Source organism: Rhineura floridana, chromosome 9 (genome assembly GCF_030035675.1).
Source record: "Rhineura floridana isolate rRhiFlo1 chromosome 9, rRhiFlo1.hap2, whole genome shotgun sequence".
In the NCBI taxonomy this organism is placed as follows: Eukaryota; Metazoa; Chordata; class Lepidosauria; order Squamata; family Rhineuridae; genus Rhineura; species Rhineura floridana.
The window spans coordinates 82,943,563-82,965,917 of NC_084488.1; the positions used below are offsets into that span (position 1 = coordinate 82,943,563).

Below are 22,355 nucleotides of genomic sequence, written 5' to 3' on the forward strand. Positions count from 1 at the left end.
TCTCAGATGCTGTTTGACTCCCAACTCCTATCAGCCCCAGTGATTTCTCCTAGTGGTTTCATATAGATGCATTTTTAGATGTTACACTTCTGAATATAAGTGATATAATCAACTCAGTTTTTCTAGGAACAAAAGCTCATAATATTTAAATGCATGTAAATAAATAATTTTAGCACACTCCTCCCCTTTTCCCTTCCAGGAGTTATTTTTCATCATATCCCATGACGCATTTTGAAGACATAAATCCAACAGGCTCCTGTGGCTTACATCAGCTTTACTTAGAGCCATCTAGCCCACAAATGGGGGGAGCAGGGTTAGATTAACTCCCCCAGCAAACAGCCTTTCCAAGCCCTTTAAGAATAGGGCATAGACTCCTCAGAAATTTAGATTGTGACATTCCTGTGAGCCTACCCAACTGCCACAATATTTCTTCTATCCCCTCATAAACGTACTTGGCAACCTTGGTGGGGAGGAGTCACAACAGTGTTTCTTAGCTCTACACACTTTTGCCAGAACATGTGACTGTAGTCTTTATGGTGTACCTAACAGAAGTCCTGCTACATACTCTCATCACTGACAACTACGTTTAGGATAGGTAACATCTAGGCCCTGTCATCTTCCCCATGATATTGCTGAGAAGGCATAAGGACCCAAACTTCAGAATTGAAAAGCTAATTATTTTGAAAGTAAAGTTTTACTTAAAAAAAAAAAATCAGGCAGAGGGTCTTCACCCATCACTATCACCAAACAAACTCATAATTCTACTGCAACAGTGATTCTGGGATTGGTTTAAAGCAGCACAGCATGCTGAAGTGTCTTCCCCCCAAAAAATCTAGTTTCATCAAGAATCTGCAAGAGCAGAGTAAACAAAATGAGAGAAGAGGGTGACCTGGCAACAGGGTAACAAATTGATGGAGCATGCTAAATATGGAGGAGATATTTATGAAGATGTATGTGCCAGGAAAGCTTTATAGTTTTCCAACATCTATATTTTTGCACAATCTGGAACTCAGATATGTACATACTGTAGTTACATGCATTTTTTCAGATAAATGGGTTACCATTAACAGCCCTATTTAAGTTCTCCTATATTTAGTAAAGTAAAGTAAATGTACTGCCTTCAACTCGATTCCGACTTATGGCGACCCTATGAATAGGGTTTTCATGAGGCTGAGAGGCAGTGACTGGCCCAAGGTCACCCAGTAAGCTTCATGGCTATGTGGGGATTCGAACCCTGGTCTCCCAGGTTGTAGTCCAACACCTTAACCACTACACCACACTGGCTCTCATATTTATTTCATTATGGCTCTCATATTTATTTCATGTATACTATATTATACTATAGTCAGTAGGGATTGAAAACACCCCCCCCACACCCCTTTCTGGTGCTTTCTATAGTCTATAGCTTTCCTATAGTTCTATAACAGCCTTATACTGTTGGATTCAGAACCACTTGCTCTACAACTCTGAAACTTTTCTTGGTGATACACAACCCCCATGGAGAATCCACAGGTTAAAGTGAAAAACGGGAGAGACACAAACAAGAAGCCGTTTGGACTTTTTTCTTAAGAAATTCTCATAATCTGTTGAAATTCATTAAAAATCAGAGATGACTGTAAGGTATCTCTAATCAAATCCCTGAGCTTGCCTCAAACACACACCTTCATCTTCAGTAGGTTTAAAGTAAAAAAACAGCATGGCTTGTTTTTAATTCATAGATTAAAAAATGCATTGCTGTGGGTGATAACGTCACGCAGGCGCAGTAGAAAGCAGGAGTTCTTTCGTTTCACTCCTCCTCCCCCCTCCCCTTCCAGTTACTTGGAGGAAGCAGGGGAAGGCTGCTCCTGTGATTGGTGGGCAACAGACATGTGACTCGCACTGGCCTTCTGCTGAGCTTGCTCTTCCCTTGTGCTCTGTGTGAGGAAGCAAGAGAGAGAGAGAAAAAATGGCCGGTGGAGGGAGAAAGCCAGAGGGCAAGGATGACGGAGAAGGCAGCAGCAGAATGGGGGTGAGTGACTGTGATATGTGTGTGTGTGTGTGTTCCCAGCCCCACTGTTTCCCGCAGCCTGCTCTTTCTGCTGGCTCAATCGCCCTGCCACCCCCACCCCTTATCCTTAAATGGGTTTATAAATTACAAAAGCTCAAATACTTTTTGTTTGCAGTCTGTGTGGCTGTTTGACCTGTGCTCATAACATTGCTGTAGTTATTTTGAGATTGTATGAGACTCTTTGTTTGTAACACTTTAATCTTGAATTTAGCTCTTGGTTGTTTAATCTTAAATCTCTTTCACTCTCTCACTCACTCACTCACTCACTCACTATCTGAAATTAGTCCTGTGTTGAAGCCCCCATCTGAAATTAGTGCTGTGTTGGCCACTACCTCCCACTTTTGTGAAAGCCTTTGCTGTATAGGGAAGAGGCATTTTCCTCTTCATCTTTTGCAAAGAACAGAAGGTCTTCATCAAACATTTGCAGGGGCATCAAACATTTGCAGTTAGTGTAATACCATATTACACTAATGAGGTGGCCAAGTGGTTTTTCTGTTTACCAGTAGTGCAGTAGCAAATTAAACAAGTGCAGGGTCTCTTCATGATAGTCACAGCCATGCCCCTCCTTTTTTTGCTGCTGGGTTGAGAATAAGATCCTTTTTAATGCCTTCTCCCATAACAATAGACGTCCGTAGGATAAGCACAAAAGACGAGAGTGTTAGCTACTGAAAAGAGTCTTCTCAGTGACTGACTCACCTCCTTTCACTCTGATTGGCTCCAATCAGCAGGAAAGGACAAGAAAGCATGTTAGAAGACTCTTCTCAGCAGCTAACACACTCCCCTTTCATGCTGATTGGTTCATAAGATGCTGGACACATAGGGACCCTGCTGGGACTCTGCTCCCAAAAAAGTAAAGGGTCTAAGACCCCCTGAGACCCTGGACGAGTATCCTACTGTTTGTGACTTAAACAAAAAATCCTCCTGCATCCATACACTGCAATGTGGAGTTCACCCCCACTCTCTCCCCGTCTGCATCTGCACACGCTCAATCGCCCTGCCCCCAGCCCCCTGCTCTCTCCTTCCGCCTGTCCTTGCTCACTTGCCCTACCCCCCCAAGCCCGCTCTCTCCCTCTTCCTGCGTCTCTGCTCGCTCACTTGCTCAATTTAAATAATAAATAAGTCAGAGGTTAGCTTGAAAAGTGACGTGGCTGTAATATAGCCTTCCTTTGCAACATTGCTCTGTAAAAGATTATGTTTAGTGAGTTGAATGAAGGCTATCGCAGACGTTACAGCTTGTTATTTGGCAGACAGAGAGAGAACTTTATGGCTCCAGCAGACGACCAAGATTTATGAGACGTCTAATCTCATGGTTGCAGTCATCTGGGGAGTAAGTCTTTAAGACAGAAAATGCTAATGATTAAGAGCCTTATAATCCAATACTCAGAGGTCAAAAGAGGGGTAACTAGGCACAAAATGTAGCAAAAAGCGGAGCAGAGATAAAAAACGTGTCTTACCGGAAGAGAAACTGGAAATGACCGCCAGCAGGATGGGCAGGGAGCCAGTGCTGGTTAAAACTCTGCAACATTGCTGTTGTCTGCTATGATTTAATTTTAATCAGTATTTTCCATACTGTGGATAATGTGACTCTTTTCAGGTTTAAGAATCTCAGAACACACAGTTGCTTCTTAAGTGTATAATCTGTCACAGTGAGCCCTATGACTGGCATTCAGAGATTAAAGCAGAAGAGGTAGTAACTGCTGATACTTTGCAAAGCACTATAGATTGCAAGATGCACAATGTTTAAAGAAAGGGTGTCAAGCATATTTCTTTGTGTATCCCCTGTAGAGTATAGCAAACATAGGAAGCTGCTATATACCAAGTCCATCTACCTCAGTAATGACTGACAAGGTTTCAGAAAAGGATCTCTGCCAGCCCTAATTTGAGATGCTGGGTATTGAATGTGGGGACTTTTGCATGCAAAGCATGTTCTCTGCCACTAAGCCATGACCCTCTTGTAAAGGTAAAGGCATTCTTGATGGTAATATAACATTTAAAATACACTGCTGAACTATTTCTGTCACTGCTGGTGCTAACTTGCACAGGATCCCATCTCTTACCTCCCAGATTAAAAAGCAGGGAAATTCACTAACAGGCAAAAAACCTTGCGGTTTAAGAATGTACCTATAGCCCACAGATATTTCTATCAAACTTTAAAAAACAGAGAAATTGGGCAGCTATAGTGAATGCACCAGGGGAGTAGGAGACCTGAACTCCTCTCTGAGATATTGTACTGCCCTACAAATTAGTCAAAATGCAAACACCATTTGGGTTAGTCTTTCACAGTCCAATCCACTGTGTACCTTGGAAGAATTTGGTAACATGTGCCTCTGAGCATACGGTGAGTGGTGGCAACTCCTGCAATCAGCCCAAAGAATAGAAAGAAGACATGTGCTGTGCTGATCTTGTTTTAGCAGGGAGGAAGCAACATTATTAAGACAGTTGATATAGTTCAGATGGTCACTTTGAATATGTCTGATTTCCTTTGCAATTTTAATGACGTTTCCTATAGGAAATCATTTTCTTTTGTTTCTATTTCTGCAGATATGTGAAGTACAGCAACACTTTGCAAAATTTACACTAAAAAAACTCCAAACATAATAATGGCACTGACTTCTGCAGAATAGTCTCCAGTGGACCTCAGGAGTGTGTCAATTTGCACAAGATAAAACACTGGGAGGTGAAATATATTCTAGCAAAATTCTAGGTGTGCTCTATATTTTTAATTGACCGTGCCCACCTTGCCTTAAATGAAGTGGTTTAAACATAGCAGGCTGAAAACATGCAAACATGTTCTTCGCCATGCCCCTTCCCTGATGGGTTTCCGCCGGGCCTTGAAGACCTGGCTGTTCAGGCAGGCCTATGGGATCTCTGGGGTAGGTTGTTTTTAATACTGGTACATTAATTACTGTTTTGGTTTTCATTGGTTTTTATTGTATTTTAATATGTAAATGTACGTTGCCTAGAGTGACCGTTAATTCGGCCAGATAGGCGACTCATAAATAAAATTTTATTATTATTATTATTATCCTCTTTTTCCCAACAGCTAGAGTCATTGCTGAAGGAGCAACATATTGGAATCAGCCTGATTTTACATCCAACTACAGTTCCAGATTCCACTGTTAATGCACCTAAAATAGAAATAGAACATAACCAACAATTTGAAACTCAAAAGGCTGTCTTCACCATCATATGACACTGACCAATAAAAAGGCTTTGAAATTAATAAAAATAAATTTGACACAGATTTCTGGGATGAATAATGAGGAAAATAAAATTTTCTAGTTTAGATTCTCTGTAGAAACATTAGTAACACAGGAAAGAAGCAAAGTAAGAAGAACACCAACAAACATACAAAAATATAATTCTCTATCTTTGGAGATGGCAGGTGTGGCCACCACTCACCATATACTCAGAGGCACGTTACCAAATTCTTCCAAGCTACACAGGAAGTGGATTGGACTGTGAAAGACCAACCCAAATGGTGTTTGCATTTTGACCAATTTGTAGGACAGTACAATATCTCAGAGAGGAGGTCAGGTCTCCTGCTCCCCTGGTGCATTCACTATAGCTGCCCAATTTCTCTGGTTTTTAGAGTTTGATAGAAATATCTGTGGGCTATAGATACGTTCTTAAACTGCAAGTTTTTTTCCCCCTATTAGTGAATATTATTTTGCAGAGTTGTGAGTTTTGCTGTGCACAAAGTTCTTAACAAATCCATCCATATTTAGATTATTGAATAACGAGACTTTAAAAAAGGTTTTTTGCCTATTAGTGAATTTTATTTATAATGGCTTGAGTAAATTATTAATGGTCCAATTTAACTCTTTTGTTAACAGAAAATTTACCATGGAAATTTTATACAAAGTGTGAGTTACAAAATAGGTAGATTACTTTAAAAGGGAACAAGTTAGTTATGTACGTGAGTACCTGTACAATGACAACCAATGTGGCTTAGTGGTAAGAGTGTTGGACTATGACCTGGGAGACAAGGGTTCGAATCCCCACACAGCCATGAAGCTCACTGGGTGACCTTGGGCCAGTCACTGCCTCTCAGCATCAGAAGAAGGCAATGGTAAACCCCCTCTGAATACTGCTTACCCTGAAAACCCTATTCGTAGGGTCTCCATAAGTCGGAATTGACTTGAAGGCAGTCCATGCATGCACCTGTGCAATGTACTCACCTAACTTTTTGATCATTTTCCAAGGCTTTTTGAATTAGTTCTGTGATTTCTGTTACTTTAACCCCTGTTATTTTGCTGCATCTCAGAACCTGTGGTAAACAAATCAATATTATGACATAAGCAAATACAAGTAAAAAGAAGGATCAACCAATTGTGGGAAACAAACTACCAACACAAACGGAAGTATGATCCACAGCTTAATACTCAGCTTCAGAAACTTTCATATCACCTGATCTTTTAACAGCATAATCCCACCACTGGACTGAATCGTGCAAATCTCACGGTGCTTATTCATGGCAATCACAAGGAGGCCATCCATTACACGTTCCTCCTGTTCACTGGGATCCACTAATAAGTAGGTCCTGCAAGCATTTAAAAAACAATCAATAAGCTTTTACCTCAAAACAGAGGGTAGAAACACCCAATGTGCAAGATATTAGGTATATGTTCAAGGTAGGTTTTAATTCACAAACACAAGTTGATGAAACACTAATTAAAATCAGTCATATTACACTGCAATTACCAACTGGTTTTTCAGATTAAGAAAGCATATTATCACATTTCAAAGAACACACTCTATAACTCCTCTTTGGTGTACACGTCTGAATTCTAGGAATACTGGAAAACTGCTTTCAGTTCATGGAACAAGGCTAACTTACCCCTGCTGGAAGAAGGCGAAGCTTACACAGATAGGCATGTGGTGGATGCTCAGAGGGACAGGATCCCGCTCCTCAGGGGTATACTAAATAATCCAATATACAATAATACTTTACTTAGCTAATTTTGTAAGTAAGCAGAAATTGAGTAAAACTAAGTGGTTATACTGCTTTAAATACTGTAAGCAAACAATTTCCAACCCTCCAACAGGGTTGAGAAGAACAAAATAGATATGCTATTAAATGGTTTATATTATTATAAATTACATTTATAATATCTTGTCATCTAAGAAGCGCAGGGTAGCATACATGGTTCCCCACTTGCCTCACTAAGGAGTCTTAGCTAAAGCTGATCAAGTCTTTGTATCTAAACAAACAGAAGCTTCCTTCTCTTATCCCCTAATATTTTATACATTAGTTCAAATTTAGTATTTTATTACATTTATATCTTGCTCTTCCTCCCAAAGTAACACAAGATGGCGTATCATAAATATGTTATTTTATCTATCTATATCCATATCCGCTACATCCAGGTGGCGTAATGGTTAGAGTGTTGGACTACGACCTGGGAGACCAGGGTTCGAATCCCCACACAGCCATGAAGCTCACTGGGTGACCTTGGGCCAGTCACTGCCTCTCAGCATCAGAGGAAGACAATGATAAATCACCTCTGAATACCGCTTACCGTGAAAACCCTATTCCTAGGGTCGCCATAAGTCGGAACCGACTTGAAGGCAGTACATTTCCATTTTCATCTATCTATCATTACATTGGTATCCTACCTCTGTTCGAAGGAACTCAAGGTAGCATACATGATTCTTCACCTCCATTTTATCCTCACAACAAGCCTGTGAGGTAGGTTAGGCTGAGAGGGAGTGACTGGCCCAAAGTCATCCAATGAATTTTATGGCCAAGTAGGGATTTGAACCCTGGTCCAACACTGCAATCACTTCACCATACTGGCGTCAAAATCACAAATCCAAAATCAATAAAGACCACATGTAAGTGGAATAGCAATCTGCTAGCCAATTCTTGGTAGACCATCTAGTTCCTACTGGAATTATTGCAAAGAATACTGGACCCTGATCTGATTGAACAAGGCATTTCTTATATTCTAATCAGTGCTTTACTAATCTGTGCTAAGTGATCTTAAGTATGCACTCTTGCTTAAGAAGTCCCAAGTACATTGTCTTGCTTTGTAAATGTAATACATATTGGTGGACCATCAGGATACTAGTTAAAGTAAAGCTTGTAAGACTAAAGTAAGGTCCATCCCTATAGTAAAGATCCAATTCCACAGCAACTTACCAGTGTTACTTCTTCTCCTTGCACAGACACATCTGGCCTCCGGAAGTGGCACAATGCCACTATTGCTGCTATACTAGCAGCATCGATAATGTTTCCATTATGATTCAACAAATGCAGGTCCACACGAATTTGCCAGACCTCAGAACAAGCAAGCAAGGCATTTCAGCTCTCTTTTCAGTGTTTTTACTGTTCAACAAGGATCAGCTAAGACGTTCTGTTCACACATTTGCCTACTACCTCCTTGAAAAACACCATACAAACTATAGAAAACATGACATTTGAGCAAAGAATCAAAACTCAGATGAATCACTCACACACTTCTAGCCTGTGATGGTTCTGAAGAGATGGTTAAAAGCATTGGAATAAAAGATCTCTGCAGCAGTATTTAACATAGCCTTCTCACCAGTGATCACACACTAGCATTTTTAGACCCTTTCCAGTGTGGAGCAGGGATGTTGTTGGACTCCAGCTCCCATCAGACCCTGCCACAATGGCCAATGGTCAGGGATAACACGAGTGAGAGTTCAACATCCAGAGGGCCACAGTTCCCAATTTCTTCTGTAGCTGATGTATATAGTAACAGCAAACCCTCAGTAAAAACTCTCCAGACAGTACTTTGTATATTGCTTTTAATGGCTTTTTAATGTTTTATATTGCTGTACACTACCCTGATACTTTATGAGAGGGCAGCATATAAATTCTTTTATAAATTAATTCTTTGCTATTGCAAACCTTTAGCAGAGAAATATTGGAGGTCTCCTATTGTTCATCAGGCATTTAAAATACCTTTGTCATATACCATACATTATCTTTAGAAATAATCAGCAATTATAACCTTATGTGGGTCTAAGTCTTATTTATCTCAGTGCCTAGGATTGGTTTACTAAAAACTGGAGGACATTTCTCGCAAATCATTATAAGATATTATTTATAAAAGCACCTAATATGTGCTAAGTACTGTACAAAAATGGAGAAAATAAGTTGCTGCCTACAGGATCATCATCTAAATAATATGATGCAAAAGAAAAGAGGAATTGCAAAATATAACAATATGGTGAACTATTTTGTCTAAAAACATCAGTCAGCATGTTCAGTTACTCTGCTGATGAAGAATATGAAGATTAAAATCAGGGAGAATAGTACTTAGACTCAAACTTAGATCACAGTTTGGGAAATCTGATAATGGATATGTACAAATGACTATTTGCAGATTCATAGTTTAATATTAAAATACACTGACTTTATCATGGCTGAGGAGTATGAATTCTAAAAATGTGGTAACTGACTCCCTAATATTTAAAACTTTAGAATTCATGTAACTGCACACCTTTTCACCAGCAACAACACAGAGAGATTCAGTATCTATACATTTGGAGTTCCTCAGACATCTTTCTAACAGTCGATTCAGTTTTACAAGCAGCTCAGATTGTCTAGAATAAAAACAAGAACAACATAAATCATTTGCTCCTCACAAGTATAAAGGCAGGAGCAATAATTTCCTTGCATTATCTCTGCTTGTTAACATTTGTGAGGGCAGGGAAAACATTCACATACCTTCCAGGCTCAAAAGCAGGTGATGCCATAGGAGAGAGTTCAAGATTAAAGAACAGTATGCCCTCTATTGCACGATTTGGCTTTGGGGAGACAAGTTCACATGATACTTGTCCAAGAACTCTGCAGAAAGAGAAGCCACCCAAAAGACAAACTTTTAGAAACAACATCATCTTACTAATTATTTACATTTGACAGGAAAACTAACAAGGAATTATTCCAAAATGCCACTCTCTGGCATAGAGGTGAAATTTACCTGGGATAAGTTACCTGTAAGCCATGAGGCAACAGTTGTGTTATTAGGCTGCAATTAAAAAACAGACAGGAGAGCCAGTGCGGTGTAGTGGTTAAGGTGTTGGACTACGACCTGGGAGACCAGAGTTCAAATCCCCACATAGCCATGAAGCTCACTGGGTGACCATGGGCCAGTCACTGCCTCTCAGCCTCATGAAAACCCTGTTCATAGGGTCGCCATAAGTAGAAATCGACTTGAAGGCAGTACATTTACATTTTTTAAAAAAACAGACATTAGGAACATAGGAAGCTGCCTTATACTGAGTCAGATCATTGATCCATTTAGCTCAGTATTGTCTACACTGATTGGCAGTGGCTCTCCAGGGTTTCAGGCAAGCGCCTCTCCCAGCCCTACCCGGAGTTGCCAGGGATTAAACTGGGCACCTTCTACATGTAAAGCAGATGCTCCTGCACTGAGCTATGGTCCTTCCCTATTATATCTTTACATTCCAAATGAAGAAAGAAATAAGGTAGCTGTGGATTTTCCCACCTAGGTTTCTCCTGCTTCTTTAATTCATACCTTTCTCCTGCCTGTCATAGCAAGTAGGTCTCCAAATGAGCTGCACAGCATTCTTTCCAGCTGAGGATAGATTGCCAAAATGGAGACGGTGGTAGTGAGGCAATTCAGTTACAGATAGCTGTGTCCCTTATTTTGAAATACCTGGTTTTTCCAAGCTCCACAATGCAGCAGCCATAGTCAGCACCAAAGGAAATGCGGAGATTTCTGTAGTCATAGCACTGTCGCCCATCTAGACGCTACAGAGTGATAGCACAGCAGTGTTACAGATATGAAGTGTGGGACCGGGAATGTTGCACAAACTCTAAGGCACAAGGTAAAAAAACACTACATGCAGGTTAGACTTCCCCTACACACTCCAGTGGAAAAAAATCACTCTCCCAATGCTACTCTGTGGACTCAGTCCCATAGGTAGGACTGGAACCCAGGGCTGTGGAGTTGGTACGCCAAACCTTCGACTCCAACTCCTCTATTTTTCTACTGTCCAACTCCGACTCCACCCAAAATTGCTTCCAACTCCACAGCCCTGGAAAGGGCTGTAAATGTCTTTTTAAATTGGAAGCTCTCATAGGAGCATTTTTATCGCTGCCTGAATATGCGCTGATCTTGGCATCACAGCATTTGTCTTCATCTGGGTCCTGTGTCATACACTGACACACAAAATGTTTTCCATGTTGAGTTATGGTGAAATGCTCAACTACAGCTGACTTCATGGGAAGCTTCTTTGACGTTTTGAATTTATATTTTTAAAAAATTGTCAATCAAAATTTATTTTGAAGCCGGAGTCGGAACATTTCTATCGACTCCGACTCCACCCAAAATTGCTTCCGACTCCGACTCCACAACTCCGACTCCACAGCCCTGCACAGTGCCGCCAATTCCCATTCCATGGACCTAGTCCAGGAGGCCATCATGAACAATGGTATCAAAAGTTGCAGAGAGTTTAGTGTGGGAGCACCTATACTTTGGAACTCCCTGCCTACTGACATCAGGCATGCACCTTCACTGTACTCTTTTAGGCACCTGCTTAAAACATTTTTGTTTAGGCAAGTCAATCCAGATACGTAGATACCGATGTATTTTTAATCTTTTGTAGCTTGCAGTCAACTATCTTTTAAATGTTTTAATTATTTGTTCTTAACTTTTTAAAACAATAATTTTAATATTGTAATTCTAATATTACAATAACATGGTATATAAATTTTGTTAAATTATAATTAAATAAGTCCTCCTTAATGCTATAGCACCTTTTTGTGGATAGGGGTTCCTGTCCTTCAATCAGCTATATTATTAATAATATTTTAAAAACTGCCCTTTGTCCCTCTGGACCCCAAGAAAATGTACAATTAAACAAAACAACGGTAAAAACCACCATTAAAATAGGTGAAAACACAACTTCATCACAAAATAGATAGTACATCAGATAAAATAAGCAGCAGTCCTAAAAACAGGACTCAGATTCCTTCCCAAAATACTTGTATAAAAAGACGGGTCACTTGCTGACAAAAAGACACCAGGGAGAGCAACATGGGGAGCCCTTCATGGGTTAGGAAGTCCCACAACCTGGGACCATCATGGAGAAATTCCTATCTCAGGCCACACCCACCGGAAAAATCATGCGAAGGGTCTCATCTGCCAGCCACAACACTCTGGCTGGCAGATGATGAAAGATGTGCTCCTCCACTATTTGAGCTGTAAGCCATTTAAGGCAATGTCAACACCTTGAGTTTGGTCTGGTAGCAATTATAACATGTGCAAGGAGATATAGGATAACCTGAGGTCAACAGGGTGCAGTTTCCCCCATTTTTGAATCTTCATGCCTGCAAGCTTCACCTGTTGATTTTTGCCTATGACTGTTAAAGACAGAAATCCAATCTATAAAACAAATACATTTCCAGCCTGCTTTTCAGTTTAAAAACCCTCAGAAAGCAGATTACAATGTATTTTAAAATACAGCATAAACAAACAATATTCAATAGGCAAATAGATACGATAGCAGAAGTAGATAAAGTCATTGAGGGTCAAGGATCATGAGATGACCTATTACTCCTGCACCAGCCTTTCCAGGTGTATTTATCTGGATGTGCCGGGTAGAAGGCATTCCCTCAGCTTATTTTGTATTACTCAATTCTCTCCCCCAGCTTTCAGTCACAGTATTTGTACTTAAACGTGAACTGTACAATCTCTGCTTCCCTAATAACCGCGTTGTCACTCCTGTGGCTCCCGAAAGCGAGTTTTTTTTAAAGAGTCGATGTTGCGACACAAACGAAGACTTCTAGGCCAAATGACTTGCTAATGAGAACAGAACCAATCGTGGCAGTAACTCCAGGTCAGCTATCCTGGAGCAAATGCTGGGATAAAAGGCGTACTTTTGTCACACAGTGACTGCTATCGAGATTTTCCAGTTCCGCGCGCCATCAATTAGATTGCGCGCGAGGCTCCTCCGCTTCCCGCGCGCGCCCCTTTTTCCCGCGTGGAGAGGAATCCCAGCTTGCCACACCGGCAGCGCAGCTCCATTCTCGAGCTCCAACACATGACTGTACTGCATAGCAGCTAAGCTATATTACCAGCCTTCTCGCACCTTTCTCTCCTCGATAGCCCGGAGCAGAAACCGCTTCTCGCAGTTGGACAGCGGCGTTTCCTTCATAGCGGCTGCCGCTTCGGTTTTACGGTCCTCTCCCGTCCTGCGTTCGCACCAGCCGCTGCGCTTTCCTTACCTGGCGCGCTGTAATGGCGTCATACGCATACGACTTCAAAGAAATCACATAAGTTGCAAAGAGCGGCCAGGCAGGGTGCGGCTTCCCTTCACCTTAGCAACGAGGCCGTAAATTAGCCTTTGTCAACCTGTTATTCGCCAACCGTTTTGGACTACAGCTGGCTGGGGCCAATGGGAATTGTAGTCCAAAATTTCGGCCGGGCTGCCAGATTGGCAACGGCTGACGTAAATGGAAGGAGCACTGCGTGAATGAGAGGGGGCGGGCGAGGCGATTGTGTTTATGTTAGAGGGGGAGAGCGACCTCGAGCGGCCGCAAAGCGAACAATCTCGTTATAATGTGGCGAGCCACTCTGAGAATCTTTAGTTAATAATGGCTCAACGACATGTGCCTAGAGGGGTGCTGGCAGAGCTTGGAAAAGTTATTTTTTTTGAACTACAACTCCCATCAGCCCCAGCCAGCATGGCCACTGGATTGGGCTGATGGGAGTTGTAGTTCAAAAAAGTAACTTTTCCAAGCTCTGGGTGCTGCTACTGCTGTTAATAATAATAATAATAATAGTTGTTGTTGTTGTTGTTACATTTATACTAGAAGATATAGAAAAGATTCTGAGGGGGAAAATGGTTAACAAGAAAAGGTTAGTAGCATACAAGCTACTTCCTCATGGGTTTTCTTCACAGGCAATGCTTTTCCTTCACAGTGAGATTGCCCTTGTATTTACACCACCACAGTTAAGCCTCACTATTACTATTGCCAAGGACTTTTGTTGAAGTCTCTTGCAGACCTAGGGTAGAAACACACTCACTGTTCTGCTGGTTCTGGTGCATCTCCACCTCTCTCTTCTGAAAATGGGCACACAACGTTAGTCAACCTCCACCCCTTTTTACTGTGCAATCTGGTGGGAGCAGCTTGAGTGCTTTTTTAAAAAAAACCTCAGCTTCAGATTTCACAACTGATCAGCAGATCAGCCCACTCCCCTTCCAGGTATGGCTAATGGAAATGCTTTGATCTGGTGACAAGTGTGTTTACAGCCCTATTGAAGCACGTCTGTTTGTGCTGTACTGTCCTAGAATCTTCCTCTGGCTCTCCTACCAGACATCAGGGCCTAGCATTCAAATCTCCCTCTCAGTTCTTCTCCCTCAGCGCTGCAGACAGGATCTCCCCTTGTCCTGTCTAATCCAAGTTATGCAGCTACCCCAGCAAGTCTGCAGCCACCAAGCCATTCTGCCTCCCACTCAGATCTTTCTTCTTCCTTGATTTTCCTCTGCTGTCTTTTTCTTGCTGTCCACCATGAGCACCAGCCAGCATGGACTCACCCTGACTGACTAGAACCGAGCCGTATATTAACTTCTGCATGCCCCTTAGTTTAGCCCCAGAACATCAACCAGTCTAATAATTCTGAACCTGCAACCACCAATCAGAATACCTTCTATCCTTCTTTTGCATATGAGAGTTCTATCTCCAATCTCTCCTCAGCTATCAAGGAAGCCTCCCCCCCATGATAATTAAACCAACTTTCACCAGACCAGACAGAAAACTTCCTCCATCAAGCACATTACAATTTATGTTACAATGCAAGCAACAGAATACATTACACAGTACCCATTAAAATATACAAATACCACTTCTTCATACTTATTTCATTTAGCTCATTCATAGTTTTAACTGCAATGCAGAACACAGATACAGCCTAAGAAGCATCCACTAAATGTTGTTCCTGTGGAAACTCCATTGAATTAAAGGTCATTTGTGTGGAGGCAGTGCTTGGCTAATGTAAATCCATGCTCTGTCCCAAATTAGTTTGCAATCCAAATAAACTGGCAGAAGAAAATGTATAACAGTTAATTCAATATTCATCATTTTCTATTGGGGTGATGGCTGTTGTAATGAGCAAATCAAACATTTCAGATGGTTTGTTTCTGCTTACAACCGTCTAGATATGATATAATAAGGAAGAACATGTCAGCTTCTTTCTAGAGTCTATTAGTAGCCTCTTAACGGTACTTTCAGATGCCTGCAAAGAATATCACCTTTAGGTTATAGAGTTTCTTCAGCTAGAACAGGGATCACCAAACTTTTTAGACGTGTGGGCACATTTGCAACTAAATAAACTGTTGTTGGCACCACATGCATGCTGCAACTCTCCCCTTCCTAGCTGTATCCCCCCTTAACTTGCCCCCATGATGCAATTAGGCTTGGAAAAAGCTTTCTATTGGCTACAAAAGGTTTCTTACAAGCCTTATTTCAATGCGGGGATGGGACCGTGCAGGCACCAAGAAAAGCCCCTGTTGGTATATGCGTGCTTGAAAGCACCACAGTGGTGACTCATGAGTTAGATATTGTAGATCAAGAAAGGTACCAGTAGGGCAAAGGATGCCAGCATGGTCAATGAGCAAACTCAAGGAAGTTGTCTGAGAAAATAGTTTCTTCTAGAAAACTGGTCTTGTCCTAATGAGAACAAAAAGTAACACAAATTATGGCAAAAGAAATGCAAGTAGAAAATAGTTGTAAAAAATGAATTCAGTGAACACATTGCTAAAAACGCTAAAGGCCAACAACAAAAAATCTTTAACTATTTTAGTAGCAGATCAGCTAGGGAGGTGGTTTCAGTGACAAGGGAATCAATGGTGTGCTAAAGTAGAAAAAAAGATTGAAGAGAACCTGAATGAATTCTTTGCATCTGTCTTTACACTGGAAGATAGAGAGCAGATACCTGTGCTTGAACTAACTTTCTGAGGAAGACAGTCCCTGAGGCAAATAATGGTGACAAGAGATAATGTTCTAGGCCTACTGACAAATTAAACTGACAAATAACTGGGTCTGAATGACATCCACTTGAGATTTATTAAAGAACTCAAATGTGAAATTACTGTTTTTCAACAAAAATATGTAATTTGTTCCTAAGATCAGCCAGAGGACTGGAAATCTAACAACAGTTTTAAAAAGGGGATCAGGGGGCGGGAGAGTTCTGGGAAGCAGAGAGTAGGAATGAAATGGGCAGTTCTCCCAATGGAGGGATGTAGAAAGTGAGGTTCCACAAGGATCAGTATTGGCACCTGTGCTTTTTAACTTGTTCGTTAAAGCTCTAGAGTTAGGAGTGAGCACGGAGGTAGCCATGTTTGCTGATAATATCAAATTGCTAACTGTGGTTAAAACAAAAAGGTATTGCAAGGAGTTCCAGAATGATCTCTCCAAAATGGGTGAGTGGGCAGTAAAATGGCAAATGCAAATACAATTAATAGGCAAAAAAACCTTGTGGTTTAAGAACATACCTATAGCCAACAGATATTTCTATCAAACTTTAAAAAGCAGGGAAATTGGACAGCTATAGTGAATGCACCAGGGGAGCAGGAGACCTGACCTCCACTCTGAGATATTGTACTGCCCTACAAATTTGTATCCAAACTCAGAGGAAGGAAATGGTGAACCACTCTCACCACATAAACTCTCTGAACAGAGTATCCAAAATGCAACACAAGATAGTGCTGGAAGATGAGACCGCCCCCAGGTCAGAAGGCACTCACCGAGCTACTGGGGAAGAACAAAGGACAAGTACTAGTAGCGCTGTGACTAATGACGCAGCTGGGTAAAAGCCGAAAGGAAGCCCAGAGGCTGATGCGCACAGATGTGAAAGGAGAGTCCAGAGTTGTACGACGCACACAATAGGAACATGGAATGTGAAAAGCATGAACCAGGGAAAGTTAGAAATTATTAAGCAAGAAATGGAACACATCAACATTACAATACTTGGTGTGAGTGAATTAAAATGTATGGGAATGGGACATTTTCAATCAGGCAAGAACAAAATATTTTATGCAGGAAATGAGAAATTAAGAAAAAACGGGGTTGCTTTAATAGTGAGAAGTGATGTAGCAAAAGCAATTAGGAACTATAAGGCAGGGTCTGAGTGACATACATCAATGAGATTAAACTGGAAACCTATTAACATAACCACCATCCAAGACTAAGCTCCAACAGCAAACGTAGAAGAAGAGGAATTGGAGAGATTTTGCACAGAAATACAGGAAGAAATTGATCACACACCAAAATAAGATGTGCTGATAATCACAGGGGACTGGAATGCAAAAGCAGGGAAAAGAGAAGAACTAGGAATTGTGGGGAAATGGGGCTTAGGAAATAGACTTATTGAATTCTGTGAAGCCAGTAATTTGTTTCTTGCCAACGCATCTTTTGAGCAACTGAAAGGTCGACTGGACACGTGGACATCACCTAATGGGCAATATAGGAATCAAATCGATTATATAATTGGAAGCAGAAGATGGAGAAGTTCCATACTTTCTGCGAAAACAAGACCAGGAGCAGACTGTGGTACAGATCATGAACTGGTAATATTGAAAATCAGAGTAACGCTAAAGAACAACAACAAAGCAATCATAACACCAAAATACAATTTAAATAACATCCCAGAAGAATATAAAGATCAAATAAGAAACAGATTTGAAGCTTTAAACTTAGTTGACAGAGAACCAGAACTATGGAGTGAAGTCAGAGACATTACCAGGGAAGAACGCAAAAAGACAATATTTCTCGTTAAAACGAGAGAAAGAACTCAATGGATGACTGAAGAAACTCTTCAAATGGTTAAAGAGAGAAGGAAAGCACAAGCAAAAGAAGATAGAAACATGGTCAGAACCCTAAATGCAACAATACAGCGACTAGTATGTATGGACAAAGAGAACTATTACAATAGTTATTGTATAGAAATAGAAGAGAACAACAAAAAGGGTAGAACAAGAGCCCTGTTCCAAAAGATTAGAGAACTGAAGGGAAATTTAAACCAAGAGTAGGGATGTTGAATAATCAACAGGAGAACACACTGAATGATCGAGATGAAATAAAAGGAAGATGGAAGCAATACTCTGAAGAACTATATAAAAGAGATGCAAGGATGACAAATTCATTCACAGAGAAAGTATACGATCAAGAACCAGAAATTTTAGAATGTGAGGTGGAAGCTGCTCTTAAAATACTTCGAAGAAACAAATCACCAGGAACAGATGGCATACCAACAGAGTTGCTACAAGCTACTGAGACTGAATCTGTCTAAATTTTGACAAAGATTTGTCAAGAAATATGGAAAACTAAACAATGGCCCACAGATTGGAAGTGTTCAATATATATCCCAATTCCAAAGAAAGGGGATCCCAGGGAATGCAGTAATTATCGAACTATTGCCTTAATATCCCATGCAAGGAAAGTAATGCTCAAGATTTTACAGCAAAGGCTCTTATCATATATGGAGCAAGAAATGCCAGATGTCCAAGCTGGATTTAGAAAGGCAAGAGGCACCAGAGATCATATCGCAAACGTCTGCTGATAATGGAACGGACCAAGGAATCTCAGAAAGAAATCATGCTATGCTTTACAGATTACAGCAAAGCCTTTGATTCTGAAGATCATGAAAAACTATGGAATGCTTTAAAATAAATGGGGGTGCCACAGCATCTGATTGTCCTGATGCACAACCTATACTGTGGACAAGAGGCTACTGTAAGGACAGAATATGGAGAAACCGATGGGTTCCCAATCAGAAAGGGTGTGAGACAGGGGTGTATTTTATCACCCTATTTATTTAATCTATATGCAGGACATATCATACAGAAAACGGGATTGGACCAAGATGAAGGAGGTGTAAAAATTGGAGGGAGAAATATCAATAATTTAAGATATGCAAATGATACCATACTACTAGCAGAAACCAGTAATGATTTGAAAAGAAATGCTGATGAAAGGTAAAGAGGAAAGAACAAAAGCAGGACTACAGCTGAACGTCAAGAAGACTAAAGTAATGAGAACTGAAAATTTATGTAACTTTAAAGTTGACAACGAGAACATTGAACCTGTGAAGGATTATCAATACCTTGGCACAGTCATTAACCAAAATGGAGACAATAGTCAAGAAATCAGAAAAAGACTAGGACTAGGGAGGGCAGCTATGAGAGAACTAGAAAAGGTCCTCAAATGCAAAGATGTATCGCTGAACACTAAAGTCAGGATCATTTAGACCATGGTATTCCCAATCTCTGTGTATGGATGTGAAAGTTGGACAGTGAAAAAAGCTGGTAAGAGAAAAATCAACTCATTTGAAATGTAGTGTTGAAGGAGAGCTTTGCGCATACCATGGACTGCGAAAAAGAAATATAATTGAGTGTTAGAACAAATTAAACCAGAACTATCACTAGAAGCTAAAATGATGAAACTGAGGTTATCATACTTTGGACACATAATGAGAAGACATGATCCACTAGGAAAGACAATGATGCTGGAAAAAGCAGAAGGGAGTAGAAAAAGAGGATGGCCAAAGAAGAGATAAATGAAGCCACAGACCTGAACTTACAAAATCTGAACGGGGTGGCTCACGACAGATGCTATTGGAGGTCACTGATTCATAAGGTTGCCATAAGTTGTAATCAACTTGAAGGCACCTAACAACAACAAATTTGTCAAAATGCAAACACATTTTGGGTTGGTCTTTCACAGTCCAATCCACTTCTTGTGTAGCTTGGAAGAATTTGGTAACATGTGCCAAAGAGGAGGAGGAGGAAGGAAGGGGGAGGGGAGGAGTTTGGATGGGTAGACATTGGGCCCCTTTCCTTTCCAAAAGGAAACCATTGTGAACAGTATCATTGTTTTTCAGGGTTTCCTCCACCTTTTTATCCTACAGCAGGCACGTGTAGCCTCCCACCCAAATTTAAACCAAAGGTGTCACTGGCCACATCCACACCAGACCGTTATTTCACTTCAGACGGTCATGGCTTCTCCCAAAGAATCCTGGGCAGTGTAGTTAGTGAAGGGTGCTGTGAGTTGCTAGGAGATGCCCTGTTCCTCTCACAGAGCTTGTCAGAGCAGCTGTTAAACCACTCTAGCCACTGGAGCTCTGTCAGGGGAATAGGAGTCTCCTCTCAGCACCCTTCACAAACTACACTTCCCAGGGTGACTGTGTAAAATGATATAAAGGTCTGGTGTGGGTGTGGCTCTGATTAGGCAAGCTCAGCAACTGTGAGTCTGGCTTTTATAACAGTGTTGGTTCTTACTGAGCATGCCTGGCCTTATCATTGAGTTCAATGCTAAATTTCTTAAATTAATTAAAAATCAGCAAGGCATTTTTTAAACCTTTAAACTGCAGAAGATGAAGATCAGAGTATGGGGCAAGGTCAGTAATAGGATTGCAAATACTCTGTGAACATGGCTGATTTTTAATTAATTTCAACAAATTATGAGAACTCTGGCAGAAAAAAGTCCAAAAGGATCTGGCTTTTATGTAGTTAGTTCCTAGGTCAAAGCTCAGTGGATTTCTGACACCCACAGCTTTGGTGAAGGAAAAAGGAAAAGGAAAATAGCCACGGACATTGGGCCTGATCCAGCCTGCTAAGACTGAAGGTGAGAGAGAACACCCACTGTCTGTGGCAAAGAGGAAATGGCAGCAGCTTCTTTTCAGGTTCAATCTCCTGCATTTGCAACCCCAGCAGAGTGGCCTAGATGGAGGCACAGGTTTGAGTGTTTCAGGATAGCTTCAGGGCTAAATAATAAACCTGAAGAAGAGTAAATGAACCCCCTTATTTACTTAATGGGAGACCAGGCAGATGATATTCTGCTTTCATTCCAAGTGAGTCCAGATGATCTAAAAAAATGACGTGATGAGAAGATTTGAGAGACATTTCACTGTGAGGCACAATGTAATATATGAAAGAGTGAAGTTTAATTCACGTGGGCAAAAGGAGGGAGAGCCTGTAGATGACTTCATTACCTCTCTGTACTCACTAGCTGAACATTGTGAATATGGCATGCTGCACGATGAGATGATCAGGGACAGGATTGTTGTGGGAGTCACAGATCTCAAACTGTCTGAATGCTTACAGTTGGATGAAGGGCTAACCCTGGAAAAAGCAGTTAATATAGTTGAGGCAACAGGAGAGTGTGAAGAAACAGCAATTGGACATCCATGGCGGCAACAGCATGCATCAAGTAGATAGAATTAAGACCCAGGGGGAGCAATAAACTTACAGCAGAAAGTACCCACAGGGACAGTTCAAAAAGTTAATATTTCAAGCCATGAGGACAGATACCTGTGGTGTAAAGGGAAGAAACACAGAAAGGACAATTGCCCAGCTAAAGATTCCGTATGCCATAACTGCAATAAAAAGGGACACTTTGCAAAGGCATGTTTTGCAGGCTCAATTGTGAGACAAATTTCAACACACCCAATTGGCTTCCTGGGGTTCCTGACAGAGGATCAAGCAACCAGAACTAAAACCTGGATGGCACAAATCCAGGACAATGAACAACTGGTAGAGTTTAAACTGGACCCAGGAGCAGATGTTACAGCAATCCCATTAACTCTATTTAAATCAAAGTTCAAGAAAAGCCTCTTGGAATCTGACAAAACCCTTAGTGGACCTTCAAGAGAAGTCTTGACAACTGTGGGAATGTTCAGCACTGTTTTGCAGAGTAAGAGCACTCACATCAAATAAATGATTTATGTGGTGAAAGGACTTGAATGTCCCCCTGTTGGGACTCACAGCATGTGAAGATTTAGGATTAGTCAAACGCCTGGAATAAGTTATGTCAACCACAAAATCAAGGGTAAATCTGTATGCAGAATACCCCACACTCTTCCAGGGACTTGGTCTGATGAAGACTCCATATGAGATCCAGCTGAAAGAAGATCCAAAACCCTTTTCTGTCAGTGTGCCCATTCCACTTTTGGACAAAGTCAAACAGAAACTGGAAAAAATGATTGAAACAGGAGTCGTTGAGCCAGTTGATGAGCCCACTGATTGGTGTGCTCCCATAGTTGTTATTAACAAGCCAAATGGAGATGTGCACATTTGTGTGGACCTCACCCATTTGAATAAAAGTGTGAAAAGAGAACTGCATCCAATACCAAGTGTTGAACAGACCCTTGGGCAGTTGGGGGAAGCAAGATTTTCCTCTAAACTGGATGCAAACAGTGGATTTAGGCAAATCCCATTGACACAATGTTCCATAAAACTGACAATGTTTGTGACTCCTTTTGGGTGATATTGCTTTAAGCGACTGCCCTTTGGAATTACCTTAGCTCCAGAG

The 22,355-nt window shown here is 41.0% G+C and overlaps 1 protein-coding gene across 2 annotated transcripts in view; it reads right to left on the reverse strand.

Moving 5' to 3' along the window:
- Positions 1–22,355, reverse strand: part of EXOSC9 (exosome component 9) — a 40,835-nt gene that overhangs the window by 4,817 nt on the left and 13,663 nt on the right. Inside the window, exons 1-8 of one of the 2 annotated variants that reach the window (XM_061585199.1) lie at positions 13,136–13,505; positions 10,699–10,793; positions 9,747–9,866; positions 9,520–9,622; positions 8,193–8,330; positions 6,888–6,970; positions 6,458–6,590; positions 6,229–6,317 (exon numbers count right to left, since the gene is read on the reverse strand). In XM_061585199.1, the coding sequence (XP_061441183.1) occupies positions 6,229–6,317; positions 6,458–6,590; positions 6,888–6,970; positions 8,193–8,330; positions 9,520–9,622; positions 9,747–9,866; positions 10,699–10,793; positions 13,136–13,201 (827 nt within the window). In that variant the 5' untranslated portion in view covers positions 13,202–13,505. Of the gene's footprint in view, positions 1–6,228; positions 6,318–6,457; positions 6,591–6,887; positions 6,971–8,192; positions 8,331–9,519; positions 9,623–9,746; positions 9,867–10,698; positions 10,794–13,135; positions 13,506–22,355 lie in introns of those variants that run through there. The other variant, XM_061585200.1, reaches the window with a different exon arrangement.